The sequence below is a fragment of the Nothobranchius furzeri genome, chromosome 13 (assembly GCF_043380555.1).
Source record: "Nothobranchius furzeri strain GRZ-AD chromosome 13, NfurGRZ-RIMD1, whole genome shotgun sequence".
Taxonomy (NCBI): domain Eukaryota; kingdom Metazoa; phylum Chordata; class Actinopteri; order Cyprinodontiformes; family Nothobranchiidae; genus Nothobranchius; species Nothobranchius furzeri.
Window position 1 is genome coordinate 61,349,586 of NC_091753.1, and position 16,013 is coordinate 61,365,598.

Genomic DNA, 16,013 nt, shown 5'->3' on the forward strand with positions numbered 1-16,013 from the left:
GGGCATGGAGAACAGTGGTACGCCTTGTGTGGACATCATGTAATTCCTAAGAAGATTAAGAGTGTAAATACTGTCAAGTTTACTAATCAAACTCAATGCCAAACTGCTCTGACCAATTTTCCAAGACAGTGATATCTGCATCTAAATCCAATGATAAACTGCTGAATTCAAAAGTTAATTTGAAGTGTTTAACATTACATAATACGGAGGGGTATTAGGGCCACTGAAGAAGAAAAAATTCTGAAAATAAATAAAGTCAGAATTCTGACATTTATCTCAGTATTCAATTGTTTCCTTCAGTGGCCCTAATACTGCCTTATTGCCTAAGAGTATTAGAGTCACTGAAGAAAAAGAAAAGAAATGAGAAAAAAAAAAGTCAGATAATTTCAAAATTCTGGGATTAAAGTCAGAATTCTGACTTTTTTCATGAACCTAAAACCAAACAAACAAAAAACTATTTAGGAATTGTTTTTGTTAAAAAAATCAAAACAAACAAAAAAAGCCTGAATTTTAAGATTTAAGTCAGAATTCTGATCCCCCCTCATAATCTTCCCCAATTTCCCCCTTTTTTTTTTGTTTTAGGTACCAGTCAGAACTCTGAGATTAAACTCAGATTTATGACTTATTTTCTCAGAATTCTATATTTTTTTTTCCATCAGTGGCTCTAATACTCATAGCATAAAGGCATTACCTGTAAATTGTATATTCACCAGTTTTAAAAGACAAATCTGTATACATATATACATACATACATATGTAGTCATGTTATTTAGGATGTGTCATCAAAAATGCAGATTGTGAGAATTACTCACCAGTGGTCTCACTTGTATGAACCTCTTGGGGATCAACAGCAGCATGCCATCAATCTTGTGTGCAGAGAGTGGGGTTGGATCATTGAAGTCTGACCGCAGATTCATAGACAGGCTTCCCGGTGTGGCTGACAGCTCATAGGAACGCAGACGCTCTACATTTACACATCTACACCAGGAAGCATAATCAGTAGAGAAAACATTGTGAATCACAAGGTAGATCTGTGTTAGGCCGGGGACACACCGGCCGCGGAAGCGCCGCGAAGCGCCAAGAAGCGAATCGCTCACGAAATTCGGCCGCTGCTCGCCGCTCCTCAGTTCAGATCAGACGCGCCCCAGTCGAGGCGCGCCTCGGTTCAGCTGTAGTTTTTCTTTTAAAACACTTGGTGTCCTCCATTTCCTCTCTGCCTTTTCTCAGCTATTTTCCTCTACATGTGTGTGCGCGCGCGCATGTGTGTGTGTGTGTGTGTGTGTGTGTGTGTGTGTGTGTGTGTGAACCTATGGTATGAGTTGTTTCTGCCAGTTGAATCTCTTGGAACCCGCTCCAATTCTGCAGCTGTATCCTAGCAGTTTCTTCCGAAATGGGTACGTAAATAAACATGTTTTTCGGGGGGCGTACAGCTCCTTGTGTTTCTCAACTTCCATAATTAATTTAAAGTCATCCATCTTAACTGCTTGCCTCAGACTTTCTGCCTCTCTGTCCTGTTTGCTCCAGTGAAAAGACACCCAAAACCACACCCCCCTTCACGTGGTCACACATGCACACAAGTTCGATGTGTGTGTGTGTTCATGTGGTTTTTCTGCAGTGTCTGATTACGAACACATTTGACTATTGCGGAATTTTATTTTGAAATGCTTTATTTTGTTAACTTTACCGGCCTGCCTCTTATGTCTAGGTTTGACTTCCTGCCAGAATTGACGCGATTCACCCGCGGCTCGCGAAAAAAATAGAGCCGACGCCGAAATGATCGCTGCACGGCGCGGGCTGGAGCGCCGGCGCGAGGCGATTCGCAGCGCTTCGGCGGCCCATGTGGTCTATAGAATAGCTTAACAAGGGCGCCGAATGAAGGCGGCCCCATTTTCGCGGCGCTTCCGCGGCCGGTGTGTCCCTGGCGTTAGTCTGCAAAATTTAGGCAGTCCTCCACTATACAGGTGCTGGCCAGTAAATTAGAATATCATCAAAAGGTTGAAAATATTTCAGTAATTCCATTCAAAACGTGAAACTTGTACATTATATTCATGCAATGCACACAGACCAATGTATTTCCGATGTTTATTACGTTTAATTTTGATATTTATAGGTGACAACCAATGAAAACATCAAATCTGGTATCTCAGAAAATTAGAATATTCTAAAGGCCAATGAAAAAATGTTTGTTTCTCTAATGTTGGCCAACTGAAAAGAATGAACATGAAAAGAATGTGCATGTATAGCACTCAATACTTAGTCGGGGCTCCTTTTGCCTCAATAACTGCAGTAATGCGGCGTGGCATGGACTCGATCAGTCTGTGGCACTGCTCAGGTGTTATGAGAGCCCAGGTTGCTCTGATAGTCGTCTTCAGCTCCTCTGCATTGTTGGGTCTAGCGTATTGCATCCTCCGCTTCACAATACCCCATAGATTTTCTATGGGGTTAAGGTCAGGCGAGTTTGCTGGCCAATCAAGGACAGGGATACCATGGTCCTTGAACCAGGTGCTGGTGGTTTTGGCACTGTGTGCAGGTGCCAAGTCCTGTTGAAAGGTGAAGTCTGCATCCCCATAAAGTTGGTCAGCAGCAGGAAGCATGAAGTGCTCTAAAACTTCCTGGTAGACGGCTGCATTGACCCTGGACCTCAGGAAACAGAGTGGGCCAACACCGGCAGATGACATGGCACCCCACACCATCACTGACGGTGGAAACTTTACACTGGACCTCATGCAACGTGGATTCTGTGCTTCTCCGCTCTTCCTCCAGACTCTGGGTCCTTGATTTCCAAAGGAAATGCAGAACTTGCTTTCATCAGAAAACATAACTTTGGACCACTCAGCATCAGTCCAGTCCTTTTTGTCCTTGGCCCAGGCGAGACGCTTCTTGCGCTGTTTCATGTTCAAGAGTGGCTTGACACACGGAATGCGACACCTGAATCCCATGTCTTTCATGAGTCTCCTCGTGGTGGTTCTTGAAGCGCTGACTCCAGCTGCAGTCCACTCTTTGTGGATCTCCCCCACATTTTTGAATGGGTTTGTCGTCACAATTCTCTGCAGGGTGCGGTTATCCCTAGAGCTTGTACACTTTTTTCTACCACATTTTTTCCGTCCCTTCGCCTGTCTGTTAATGTGCTTGGACACAGAGCTCTGCGAACAGCCAGCTTCTTTAGCAATCACCTTTTGTGTATTGCCCTCCTTGTGCAAGGTGTCAATGATTGTCTTTTGGACAGCTGTTAAGTCAGAAGTCTTCCCCATGATTGTGGTGCCTTCAAAACAAGACTGAGGGACCTTTTAAAGGCCTTTGCAGGTGTTTTGAGTAAATCAGCTGATTAGAGTGGCAGCAGGTGTCTTCTATATTCAGCCTTTTCAGAATATTCTAATTTTTTGAGATACCAAATTTGGAGTTTTCATTAGTTGTCACTTATGAATATCAAATTTAAATGTAATGAACATTGGAAATACATTGGTCTGTGTGCATTGCATGAATATAATGTACAAGTTTCACGTTTTGAATGGAATTACTGAAATATTTTCAACCTTTTGATGATATTCTAATTTACTGGCCAGCACCTGTATATATGAAGCTAAATCATTAATCATCTAAATTGTGTGTGTGTGTGTGTGTGTGTGTGTGTGTGTATGTGTGTGTGTGTGTGTGTGTGTGTGTGTGTGAGAGGAGATTCAAGTGTAATTTGACTTATCCACACAAAGCTAAAAACATAACATTTAAGAATCTGGAGTAACAGTGTACAGTAAGAACAAAATTACAACACTAAAATACTGTGAAATTAATAGAAACAGCATTCTGCGGTTCAAGATATGTGCAACTGAGCACTATTTAAAAAAACTATGGAGGGGACAAAAATGGAGGGAAGGAGGGAACATAGCATCGAGATACAGCACCGCTTCATCTCTTGCAGTCACAATCCTCTTCTACGGTTAAAAAAAAGCAGGCTGCTTGCAAAGCTATGGCACGGGTGCTACGGGGAAATAGTTTACAACACAGACTGATTTTGTCATCGCTGTACAAGAGACCACTGCTCATTTACTTTTAATAAGTGGACGTTTAAGTTTGACTTGGTGGCGCTGAGCTCCCGCTTTTATTTTTTTCTCAGAACATCACGTTTAAAAAATTATGATGGAGGGGACAAAAATGGAGGGAATAAGTCTCTAGAAGTCTAATAAAAAAGTATCTAAAGTAATGCTAACCTTTAATAATGAGATAGCGCTGCTCATTTCATTAAATAAACGGACTTTAGTCACACACAAAGTTAATAACACAGCTAACTCATGCAATGACTTAGCATATTAGCTTGCTACGTGGCCAACATTACTCACCATGTCCGTCTTAAAAACATTTAAGCAACTTTTATGGCGGCTACTTACGTTTAGCTCAGTGGTGCAGAACCAGTGACTGTCAAGTGCAGATGCAGAACAAAAGCGCGACCTCCAACGGTTAATGCTCCTCTGACCCTCGCTCTTCTTCTCGGTCTGCTGAGAAGCTTCGAGATCTGACTGAGCAAATGCTACAAAATAAAAGCACTTCCTGTGCGTGTAATTTCACAATAATTCGTAATTTCATGCTTAATATGTTATTTAGGACAGACAGACAGAGTAGTTATTTCAAAATAAGGCAAAGTTTCAAGCAAGGATAAACTTCATATGGAGGAAGTGATTATGTTAAACAGAAAGGACATGTCAAAAAGGACTGATTTCAAAATATATAAAGCTTTACAACAGGATTTGATTGTTAAGAATATAGATATTAAAGAAAAATGGGAACTGGAAGTGAACATAATGATAACAGATGAGGAATGGGAGGAAACACTTGAAGCAGGCCATAAACTAACTAATAGTCCGTCTTGGAGGGAATTTGAATGGAAGGTGAAGATGCATGCTTTAAAACTCCACTTATCATGTCTAAATAGTAATGTTTCAAATTTATGTTGGAGAAAATGCGGGCTAGTGGGAGACTTTTCACATATACTTTTGGACTGCCCTAAATTCATACCATTCTGGGAAGGTGTTAGGGAGAAATGGAAAGAACCTGGAAGGTGAAATTACAATTTAAGTTAAAATGGTTTGTACTGGGAATGCTGTACCAAAAATCATACACACACAATGGAGACATACATAATCAGAATTCTGCTTATGACTGCCAAGAAGTGTATTACAGTTTTATGGCTGGACACAGAACCCCCAAGGGTGGCACAGTGGAGAGACAGAGTTAGACAGGTCTACAAAATGGAACAAATTAATGCAAGACTATGACTGGGACTAGGGAAATTTAAAAAATTTGGGAACCAATAAAACAAATGTTAGAAAGATAGTACTCTCATGTGAAAATTATTATTATTCATTTTTATTTTTTTTATTTATGTTTTTTTGTCTTTTGGGTGAGTTATTTAGCTAGATCAAAGTAAAATGTAGAATGTAGAAGAGAGCAGATACGATGAATACAGAGAAAGCTTGTCAGAACTATATGTACTGATTGGTGACTTGGTTAAGTTGGATAGATCTCATGGCCACAAGGAAATTCGAACTTTGTTCAGGGAAACACTGCCCTGGAGAAGGGAAGAAGAAACTCAAATGCATCTCCATGTAAATGTTGTTGTTCTAATTCAAAAATAAAAAGTTCCAAATATATATATCTATATATATCTCTTTATATATCTATCTATCTATATATATATCTATATATCTCTCTCTCTCTATATATATATATATCTATATATATCTCTCTCTCTCTCTCTCTCTCTCTCTCTCTCTCTCTCTCTCTCTCTCTATATATATATATATATATATATATATATATATATATATAATAAAGACATTAAAGAACCGAACTTCATGAATGTTTTTTGTGACAAAGAAGTATCTGTTCCAATCACTCTATCAGAGAAAAATCAGAGTTTTAGAAATAACGGGACACTCAGTAGAGCCATTATATTATATTTTTTACAAGTGTATGTAAACTTCTGACCACAACTGTATGTATATATATATATATATATATATATATATATATATATATATATATATACATATATACTTATATATATATATATATATATATATATATATATACATATATACTTATATATTATATATATATAAGTATATATATATATATATATATATATATATATATATATACTTATATATATATATATATATATTATATATATACTTATATATAATATATATATATAAGTATATATATATATACTTATATATATATAAGTATATATATATATATTTATACTTATATATTATATATAAGTATATATATATATATATATATTAAGTATACTTATACATTACTTGGTGAAATATACTTCTGATAGAGTCAAGTACAAGTATAGTCTAAATGTAAGTAAACTTTAATGTAAGTATGTATTAAAGTATACTTAGTAGTATTTAAAAAATGTACTCAGATAACTATACTTCTAATAAGTACATTGAAAGTAAACTTGGAAGTATACTATATTCATTTTTAGTATACTTCAAGTATACTTCAGTGTACTTCTTTTTGGTAAGGGTATTAGCATTGCGCTAACCACTCGTTGCCAAATTGCAGCCTTTGAGATTAGAGAATCTCCTTTTGTCACATCACAATTTAATTGCACATGCAGTTAATCGTTCAGCCCTAATATACATGCAGCTCTATGCTAAAAGTGTATTTTCAAAGAGGTAATGATGGATATCTTTGTAAAAGTTGTCCATCTTTCCAACTGAAAGATTTGCCTGGACCAACGTAAAGTGATAACAACGTAACGTGATTACGTAATTCCGTAAGGTTCATGTTCAGCCAATCAACTACTTAGACGTCATCGGCAGTCGACGGACTCCGAACCAATTTTGCACCCGAGCAGATCTTGTACCGACACCGGCCCTCCAGGGCCAAGATTGGGTAGCCTGGCCTGCCAGACTCGTCCTCTGTTTAATTCTGCACAGAGAATGAGTCTGGTAACTCACAGGCAGAGGCACTTGAGGGGTGGGACTGGGCAGCTCAAAGTAACCAATCCCAATACAGACTGTATCGCACGACGCTGTAGTTTTCTAGCTGTAGTAAAAAAATAGCGTCTGGCAACGGCGCAAACATCTTTTATTTTTTTAGAAGAAATGCTTTTAGAGCTTCTACTTGTTGTTTTAAAGACATTTGGTCTTTTAGAACAGAGAAAAGAGCCGCAGCGAACTCCACCGCTGTCTATGCTGTTTATGAGAAAGTGAGCATCGCTGTGTGACGTCCGCAACACTGTAGTTCTTTAGCTGTAGTCAAAAATGGAGTCTGGCGACAGCGCAAACATCTTTAGAAGAAAGGCTTTTAGTGCTTCTACTTGTTGTGTCCAAGTTATTTAGACCAGAGGAAAGAGCTGCAGCTAACTCCGCTTCAGTCGCCATGTTCGACAAACTCTGCGTTGTGGTGTGTGGCATACGATACCTCAGCACTGATTGACTCGGTTAGAAATCTCACGGGGTGGGGTTATTTGAATAGGAGAGTGACCAGACTCATTCTCTGTGCAGAATTAAACAGAGGACGAGTCTGGCAGGCCAGGCTAAATATTGGATACCCCGATCTAAATGATTCAAAGGAGGACTGGTGTTGTGGTCAGGTGATACCACAACCAAGCTCTTTGGCATAAACTCAGCCCTACTGTCAAACATGGAGGTGGAAACATTATGGATAAGGCTGGTTACTGTGTACATCACTCTCTGTATGCCGCTGCTTCTTTGCCCTCTATGCTCACAGATTCACTTGTTGGATGTCTTTTTTCTATAAGTCTCTCCTTGGTCCGACTCTGTGTGTGTTTGTAAAATGGTCTAATGATCATGGTCTGTGATCTAGTGCTGCCCTTCAAATTGTGCCTTCTAATCCTGCTGTCTCCTTATGTTGTCATTGTGCTTTTGATGTAACGTGTGCCTATGTGTAATTCTCTGTTCCTGAGCTGCCTCCCTGGACCAGGGAGATTTGATATTATATTTGATGTTTATTTATTTGGCAGATGCTTTTATCCAAAGCAACTTACAATTTATAGTCTATAGGGCATGTTGTGATCTGTAGGGGAAACCGGAGTACCCGGAGGAAACCCACGCATGCATAGGGAGAACACGCAACTCCACGCAGAAAGGCCGCAGCCGAGTTTCGAACCTGCAACCTTCGTGCTGCAAGAAAGCAGTGCTAACCACTGCGCCACCATGCAGCCCATGATATCTCAACCAGTTTCCCCCTGCTAAAATAAAGGAATAATAATGATGCATTGACTCCAGTTTACTTCCTTGTGAAGCTCCTCCAAATTCTTGCATGGATTCAGCTGGACAAGCCTCTCGAAGCTGTGGTTCTCCCTGTTGCTGCTGTCTTTCAACAACGTTCTAATTCCCTGAGACTGGATTATGGGCCTTCATTAGCTGAAAGCCATAGCCATCTAAATGATATGAAATAAAGGCAAAAGACTTCACTCTATATGTAATGAATATGAGTTTCTCTTTCTGACACAAGTAACAAAAATATTGAAAATTTTCACGATATTCTAATTGTCTAATTGATCTCATATCAACAGGAAGAGTCACATCCCATCTGAGCATGAGCTAACTCAGAGATGATCTGCATTTATTCCTAACCAAAGCCGAAACGGACAAACTGATTGACTTCGTCTCTCTCCGCTCTGAAAGGCCTGACCACAGCCCACCCATGCGAGCAGAGACGAGCCGCAGGTTTGCCATTTTCCGACACTGAAACCGGAAGTTACGGAAATCATTCTTCAAAATAAAACCAAGTTTCACGCAGGAGACGGTCTAATTTGGTTGTTGGAGGTGATTAAACCACGGTTTGAGCGAGATCATAGTTTAGTATTGCACAGTGGATGATTTCCTTTTCTTACTTATTAGTTTTAACGAAAATGAGACATTTTTATAAATGCAAGAACGAAATAAATGCTGCAAAATGAGTAAAAACCACGCAACCGCAAATTTCTTTTAAAATTCTCTTAATTTTTGCTATGCTCAAAATAATATTTTTTGTTTGATTACAGCAAGAAATTTGAAGACGTCGTCTGGAAGAAGTTTTGTTTCCTTGCGGCTAACTTGATCCAACAACTCCCATCAATTTAACCGATGAAGACTTCCGGTGGTTTGTCATGGCGATGGCATGGTGACTTCTGCAGAAAGGGTGAAATATTTGCCCTGTTTGTCATTTCTTCTCCATCCAGGGAAAATTCAGATGTGTAAATAAACGCGTCAGCTTCAGCTTCATATTTTGGACTTGCCAGTGGAGCTCCCGAGTGTCTCTCCGGCCGGCCATGGCGGCTCACAAACCAGTGGAATGGGTCCAGGCCGTGATTACCAGATTTGATGAGCAGGTAAGATGTGCTGATGGAGCGGATGTGTGTGGTGGGTTTTAGGGAGTGTTTAGACTCCATCATCCAGGCTTAGGCGGCTTATGCAGCGAGGGGGCTGATCAGACACCAGGTCTGGTGTCTCCACACTAACCTGGACAGGACTGGTTGACCTAGCTACAAAACACTGAAGATGAGGTGTGCGCTGCTAGCGCTGTCTACAGCCGCCTAACATTCATCTTAAATTCAGCTGCTCTTTTGGGGCACAGCGGCTCGACTTGATAGTAAAACACATCATTGCGTTTAGCCAGGGAGACCTTCCCTCACACACACCCTCTCTACGAGCCGTCGGGTGTACTAGCTAGCGCCCGCCTGCATGCCAGCTACAGCTAACCGTAGCAGGCCTGGTTCTAAAATATAAACAAAGGAACTTCTGAAGTTTCGGCTGGGAGAGGAAACATCTACTTCACCAGTCCCATTGCCAGGCTGTGTCATCGTGGAGATAGACAACCACACAGCGATCCCGTGTCTTTTGTTGTTATTCTGAAGCGTGGGCTTGTGTTTGTGTTTGCTTGTAGCAAATCTGTGATGAGGCTCTAGTCTGCAGACATTTTTTGTCATTTAGTGTCTAACTAAAGCACTCTGCCGTGTGATGCAGTTACTGGTGTAGCAGATTGTGACTCTTTGGGTCCGTGTAATAAGAAGTCCAGTAATACATTTTTAACTAGAGATTACAGCTTGCTGCAGGAGTTTAGCAGCTCAGCTTGGATTACTGCAGTTTGAAGAAAGGAGCTTTATAGGCCAGAGTCACTTCTTGATTATTATTAATATTACTCAAAGCTTCTTCTAAAAACACATTTTAATCAGCCTTCTTAAGAAACGTTTATTGATGCTAATCAGTGACCAGCATGGATTATTATCGAGATTAATAACACACCCTCCTCAGCTCCCCTCTATGCCTGAAGTACAACACATTTATAACGATAGGAAGTTTTCCCATAATGTACAGGCCTTTTTACATCCCAGTTTTGCTCACTTCATATGTACTATTAACAAAAAATGCTTTGATTATTGGAAGAAGGGCAGTTTTGTGCCTGCTGCAGCCGCTCAGAGGAGTCTTGTTTCATATCACAGAGAGTCATTGTACAGTGTAAGGTTAGAGCAGTGGGCAGACAGCAGAGCTGGAGGAACCTCCCTACTGAGCCCACTCGCTCATTAATCAGCAGATTGTCTAGAGACTTTGTAGAGAGAACCCGACAGCTTTCTACAATCAGTTTTAGGACCAAGCTCAGAAACAACAGTCGTCATCCGTTTTTAGATTCTAATCCTGCAGATTAACAGTAGTTGGGTGAAAGAAAACCTCTTTTCTCTGTTGCAAACTTACAGAAAATGAGGCAAAGTTTTGCACAAAAAGTTTAAAAGTCTGCTTTTTTATCATAAAGTGGTTCTCAGCTGCAGAGTTGTGTTTCTGCAGGACTCAGTCTCTGTGTCTCCGACTCCTGGTTCTGTGTGTGTGGCTACTGATCATCTACCTATAACCCCGTGGTCTCACGTTGTAGGGGCTTCTTTCCCACCTGTAACATCTTGAACTTTGCATTAAGCGAAATCAAAGAACATGATCCAAACTAGGGGTGAGGCTCATCATGATGCAGTGATTCAGACGTGATTGTAAAATGATTGTTGATGCGTCTTCTATCCCCTCCCCTCCCCACGTCTGAGTACTTGAGGCTTTTAGAGGGGAGGTTCATTGAGAAATGTGTAATGCTTGTTCTTTTGGAAATATGATTAGTCATTTTGAGTTGCACATGCACGTTGAATATGAAAATTGTCTTCACCCTCTGTCACCTGCATTAGCAGCTAAACGTAGTTACACAGCTTCACTATCTTCTGGTGTAAAGTAGTAACTTTATCAGGAAGTATAATTGCAGCTATGGCTCGTTAAGTGCGGTATTGCCACTTAACAGGTTAATTTTACAGTCCCTCTAATATTATGGTTGTAATTATTGACATAGTTATCTCTTTCGGTGTTTCAATTTTCGGCCTTGGTTTCCTGATTTTTGATTTGGGCCAAGAATTTTCATTTCGGTGCATCCCTAGCCGAGACGTTCTCCCGGACGTAAAATTAACAAAAGCCTTCCCCGTCGTGAGCCAAGATGGGAGAGTCCATGAATGTTAAGTGACAGTGTGACGTCAGCAGCTAATGCAGGAAATTGGGGTAGAAGACTATTTTCACATTGAGTCAGCATGTGAAACTCAGTTACTGTAAAAAAAAAAAACGGTTTCTTTGTGAACTTATAATACCACACAAAGACACAATATTCAGAATTAATTTTGGTATTTTGTTTATGAAAAGTGGATTTTTATGGCTCTAATAAATTCTGTCATTAATGTATGAAACAGCAGTTAACATCTTTTTAATTGAAAAAGCATTTTAACTGGGTTCTTGGTAACAAAAGGATGTTATTCCTCAAGGAGACAATCAATTGAATTAAATTACATTTATTTATAAAGCTCCAAATCAGAACCAGAGTCATCTCAAGGACCTTCACACAGTAAACATTCCAATACAGGTCAGGTCATTAAGCCGATCAATAAAAAGTTTCTTATACGAGGAACCCAGCAGGTTGCATCGAGTCACTGACTAGTGTCAGAGTCTTCACAGTAGTGTTTCTAAATTCCAGTCCTCGGACCCCCTGCTTTGCATATTTTTCGTGTTGCCTTTTCAAACACCAGCAGCCTCACACCTGATCTATATGAATGAGTGATGAATAGGCATCTTCTGAAGCACTTTTGAATGCAAATATATGAATCGGGTGTGCTAAAGCAGAAACACACACACACACACACACACACACACACACACACACACACACACACACACACACACACACACACACACACACACACACACACACACACACACACACACGGTATGTCACAAAGTGTGTTTTTGTAAATATCTTACTATATATTTTCATGTACTATATATTTTCATGTACTATATATTTTCATGGAGTAACACTGAAGATATGACACGTTGACACAATGTAGTCAGTCTACAGCTGGTATAACAGTGTAAATCTGCTGTCCCCTCAATATAACTCATAACAGTCATAAATGTTTAAACCACTGGCAACAAAATTAAGTACACCTCTGTGAAGAATGTCCACATTGTGCCCAATTAGCCACTGTCCATCTCCGGTGTCCTGTGACTCAAGTGAGTAAAATCACTTGATCAAGCCTTACATACATCCACACTATGAAATAGGTAAAAGTATGTATGATTTGTCAGTGACTTGATGCAACCTGCTGGGTTCCTTATATAGGAAACATTATTTCTGATTGGCTTAATGAACTGACCTGAATTGGAATGTTTATTATGTGAAGTGCCTTGAGACGACTCTTGTCGTGATTTGGCGATTTATAAATAAACTTGAATTGAATTGAATTTGTGCTGATATCATATCGGATTGATATAGGTATCGGTCAATACTGAAGGCTGGTGTATCGGTATCGTATCGGAAGTGAATAAAGTTGTATCGAGACATCCCTATATCACAGTCCCTCATGCTGGTCTCTGGAAGTTTAACATAGCACCTCATGGCAAGAGAACTCTCTGAGGATCTGAAACAAAGGGTGTTTCTCAATGCCAAAGAACCTTGCCTTGATGTCTTGGTCCCGCCCTGGTTGCCTAGAACCCCCAAGGCGTGTTCCAATATTTATGTTCGACCAAAGCATCTGTTCTCTGTTTGTTAGCCGTTTAGCTACCTGAGCAAGGATACAAGGGAGGTGCCTTGTAGCCTAGCCTTGGTCAAAAATTTCCCTGAATACAGCTCAGTATTTTCAAAAGGATTGCGGATCAGAAGCCAGCAGCTTCTTCGGGGGCAAGTTTCAAGTTTAAATGTAAGTCAACTAGTTGTAGCTATCGGGCTGATATCTAAAATGTTTTTTTTTAATTTTTTTTTTATTTTATTTATTTATCTCAAACCATTGAAAACATCAAATTGCATATGCACTCCTCCATATTCGTGGTGCATAGAAAATTTAGAAATGTGGAATACGATTAACATATGCTGTTGAAGAAAACAATACAAAACATACAATAACATAAAACCGTTTGAGAGGGAACTGGAAGAAGCAAAAGCTTATCTAGTCCAGCCCCAATTCAGTTAATGAATCACATTTGCTCACATTAGCAAATTTGACAGAAAAAAACTTTTTCATTATGCAGGTCGTTCTATCTTCACCTTGCTACATAAAAATACAGTTACAAACAATTGTTCACATGAATCTACAGAAAAACAAAACCAACAAACAACAAAAACAAAATATTCCATTTACAACCAATTACCATTTTATCACTTGCTATTTATGTATGAGTTAATTATAAGTTGTTTATACAACATTTTAAATGATCTAATGTTTTTACAGAATTTTAAAGTCACATCAAGTTTGTTCCACAGTTTGATACCACACACCGATACACACATACTTTTCATAGTTGTTCGGTATAATGGAAAAATGAAGTTTTTAACGCATCTCAATTCATAACCTTCTTCATGAGTTTTAAACATCCTTTGCAAATTACCCGGTAGTTTACCCATCATGGCCCTATACGGTACTAGGTCAGTTTTGAATTGAATTAAGTCAAAAAATTTGAGTAATCTGGAATTATAGAATAATGGAGTTGTATGATCTCAATATCCAGAATTAGTAACTATCCTTACCACTCTTTTTTGGAGAACACAAATCTTTAATAAATTAGATTTATAAGTATTGCCCCATACTTCGACACAATATGATAAGTATGGTAGAATCATAGTACAATAAAGTGTGTGTAGTGCTTCCTGTGGTAGAGAATACCTTGTTTTATTTATCATCCCAATGCTTCTGGCTAATTTAGAACACACATATTCTATGTATGGCTTCCAACAGAGCTTATGATCAATCAATATCCCCAAAAACCTAATTTCATACACTCTTTCAATGGCTATTTCATTAACAGTCAAATAGATCTCTTTACTACTTCTTTTATTTCCAAATAACATAAACTTTGTTTTGCTGACATTTAATGACAGTTTGTTTTTATCAAACCAATTCTTAAGCTTACTCAATTCATTCTGGACCTTTTGTACAAGTTGCTGTATATCTTCTGCTGAACACAAAATATTTGTATCATCAGCAAACATAATAAATTTAAATAAATTTGAAGTTGTGTAGATATCGTTTGGGCCGAGTACCGACCCTTGCGGAACTCCATAGTGAACTTCGAGACAGCTAGACTTGTGATAACCCAACTGGACATACTGAGCTCTGTTACTCAAATAACTTTTTAGCCAATTGAGAGCTTTCTCCCTTATACCATACTTCTCCATTTTTGATCAAAGTATTTTGTGATCGACTGTATCAAAGGCTTTCTTCAAATCAATAAAAATTCCCAGAACATATTTTTTCTGATCAAGCGTTGTGGATATGTCTTCAACCAATTCCATTAGAGCTTGTGCGTTAGATCTACCTGATCTGAAACCATACTGGCTGTCTAATAAATGCCATTTTTTTTCCTACAAATTTTTCCAGCTTGTCATTGTAAATTTTTTCCAATATCTTTGAAAACTGAGGTAATAAGGAGACCGGTCTGTAGTTTGTAAATTGATGCCTATTGCCAGACTTGTAAAGAGGAACCACCTTAGCCACCTTCATTTTATTTGGGAATATTCCTGTTTTAAATGATAAATTACATATATTCGTGAGTGGTTCGACAATACAATCAATAGTTTGTTTAACTAAAAACATATCTATGTCATCTCCATCTAATGAAAATTTAGTTTTACATGCTCTGACAATTACAAGAATATCCTTTTGAGTCACTTCTTCAAGTAATAATGAATCCGCCACACCGTCCCCGTCACCATAACCATTGGATTCAGAGTCCACATCACTATTTATTTTGTCAGCCAACTTTGGACCAACCCCAACAAAAAATTCATTGAAGTGTTCTACTGTCAACTGTCTATCATAAATATCTCTGTTATTACTGACAAAATAATCTGGATGGTTTATCCCGTCACAACGCTTCTTGATTATTGTATTTAACACGTTCCATATTCCTTTGATGTTACTTTTATTCCTTTCAATCAAATTACTATAATAATTCCTTTTACATATCCTCATTACATTAATTAATTGATTTTTATATGTTTTATATTTTTGCTCCGCTTCTTTAGTTCTGTGTGATATAAATAGCTTATATAATGTGTTCTTTTTTTATAAGCATTTTGGATCCCCTTTGTCATCCACGGCTTCTCTGAATATCGATTTCTACAACTATGTCTTATCATCGGACAATGCTTATCATATATACTTTTGTAAATATCCAGAAATAGGTTACCGTAAATCCTCTAATACAGGCCGGTATTCAATTAAAGGCCGGGTCTCCAATTCTGGCCGGTGTCTGAGTCAGCAGAGGTAAATAATGGCCGGTCTCTTATTGTGGCCGGATGGCATGCGGTAACAAGCAAGTACGGGAGTCCCAGCGGCAGGGTTATAGTCCCCAAATCAACCAGCAGGAGGCAGTAGAAGTTCACGCAGACCTTTTTTAGGCCTTTTCTTCAACGCTTTGAGACGCTACAGACACGATCCTCTATCACGCTCCTACCACACAGAGTCACGGTGTCAGTTAACC

At 39.0% G+C, this 16,013-nt stretch overlaps 1 protein-coding gene across 3 annotated transcripts in view; it reads left to right on the top strand.

Moving 5' to 3' along the window:
* The first annotated feature begins 8,775 nt into the window (after window positions 1–8,775).
* The window catches only part of nf1a (neurofibromin 1a), a 226,240-nt gene continuing 219,002 nt past the window's right edge, over window positions 8,776–16,013 (top strand). For all 3 annotated transcript variants that reach the window (XM_070543730.1, XM_070543732.1, XM_070543731.1), the window contains exon 1: window positions 8,776–9,355. In XM_070543730.1, coding sequence (XP_070399831.1) covers window positions 9,296–9,355 — 60 coding nt within the window. In that variant the 5' untranslated portion in view covers window positions 8,776–9,295. The remainder of the gene's footprint in view (window positions 9,356–16,013) is intronic.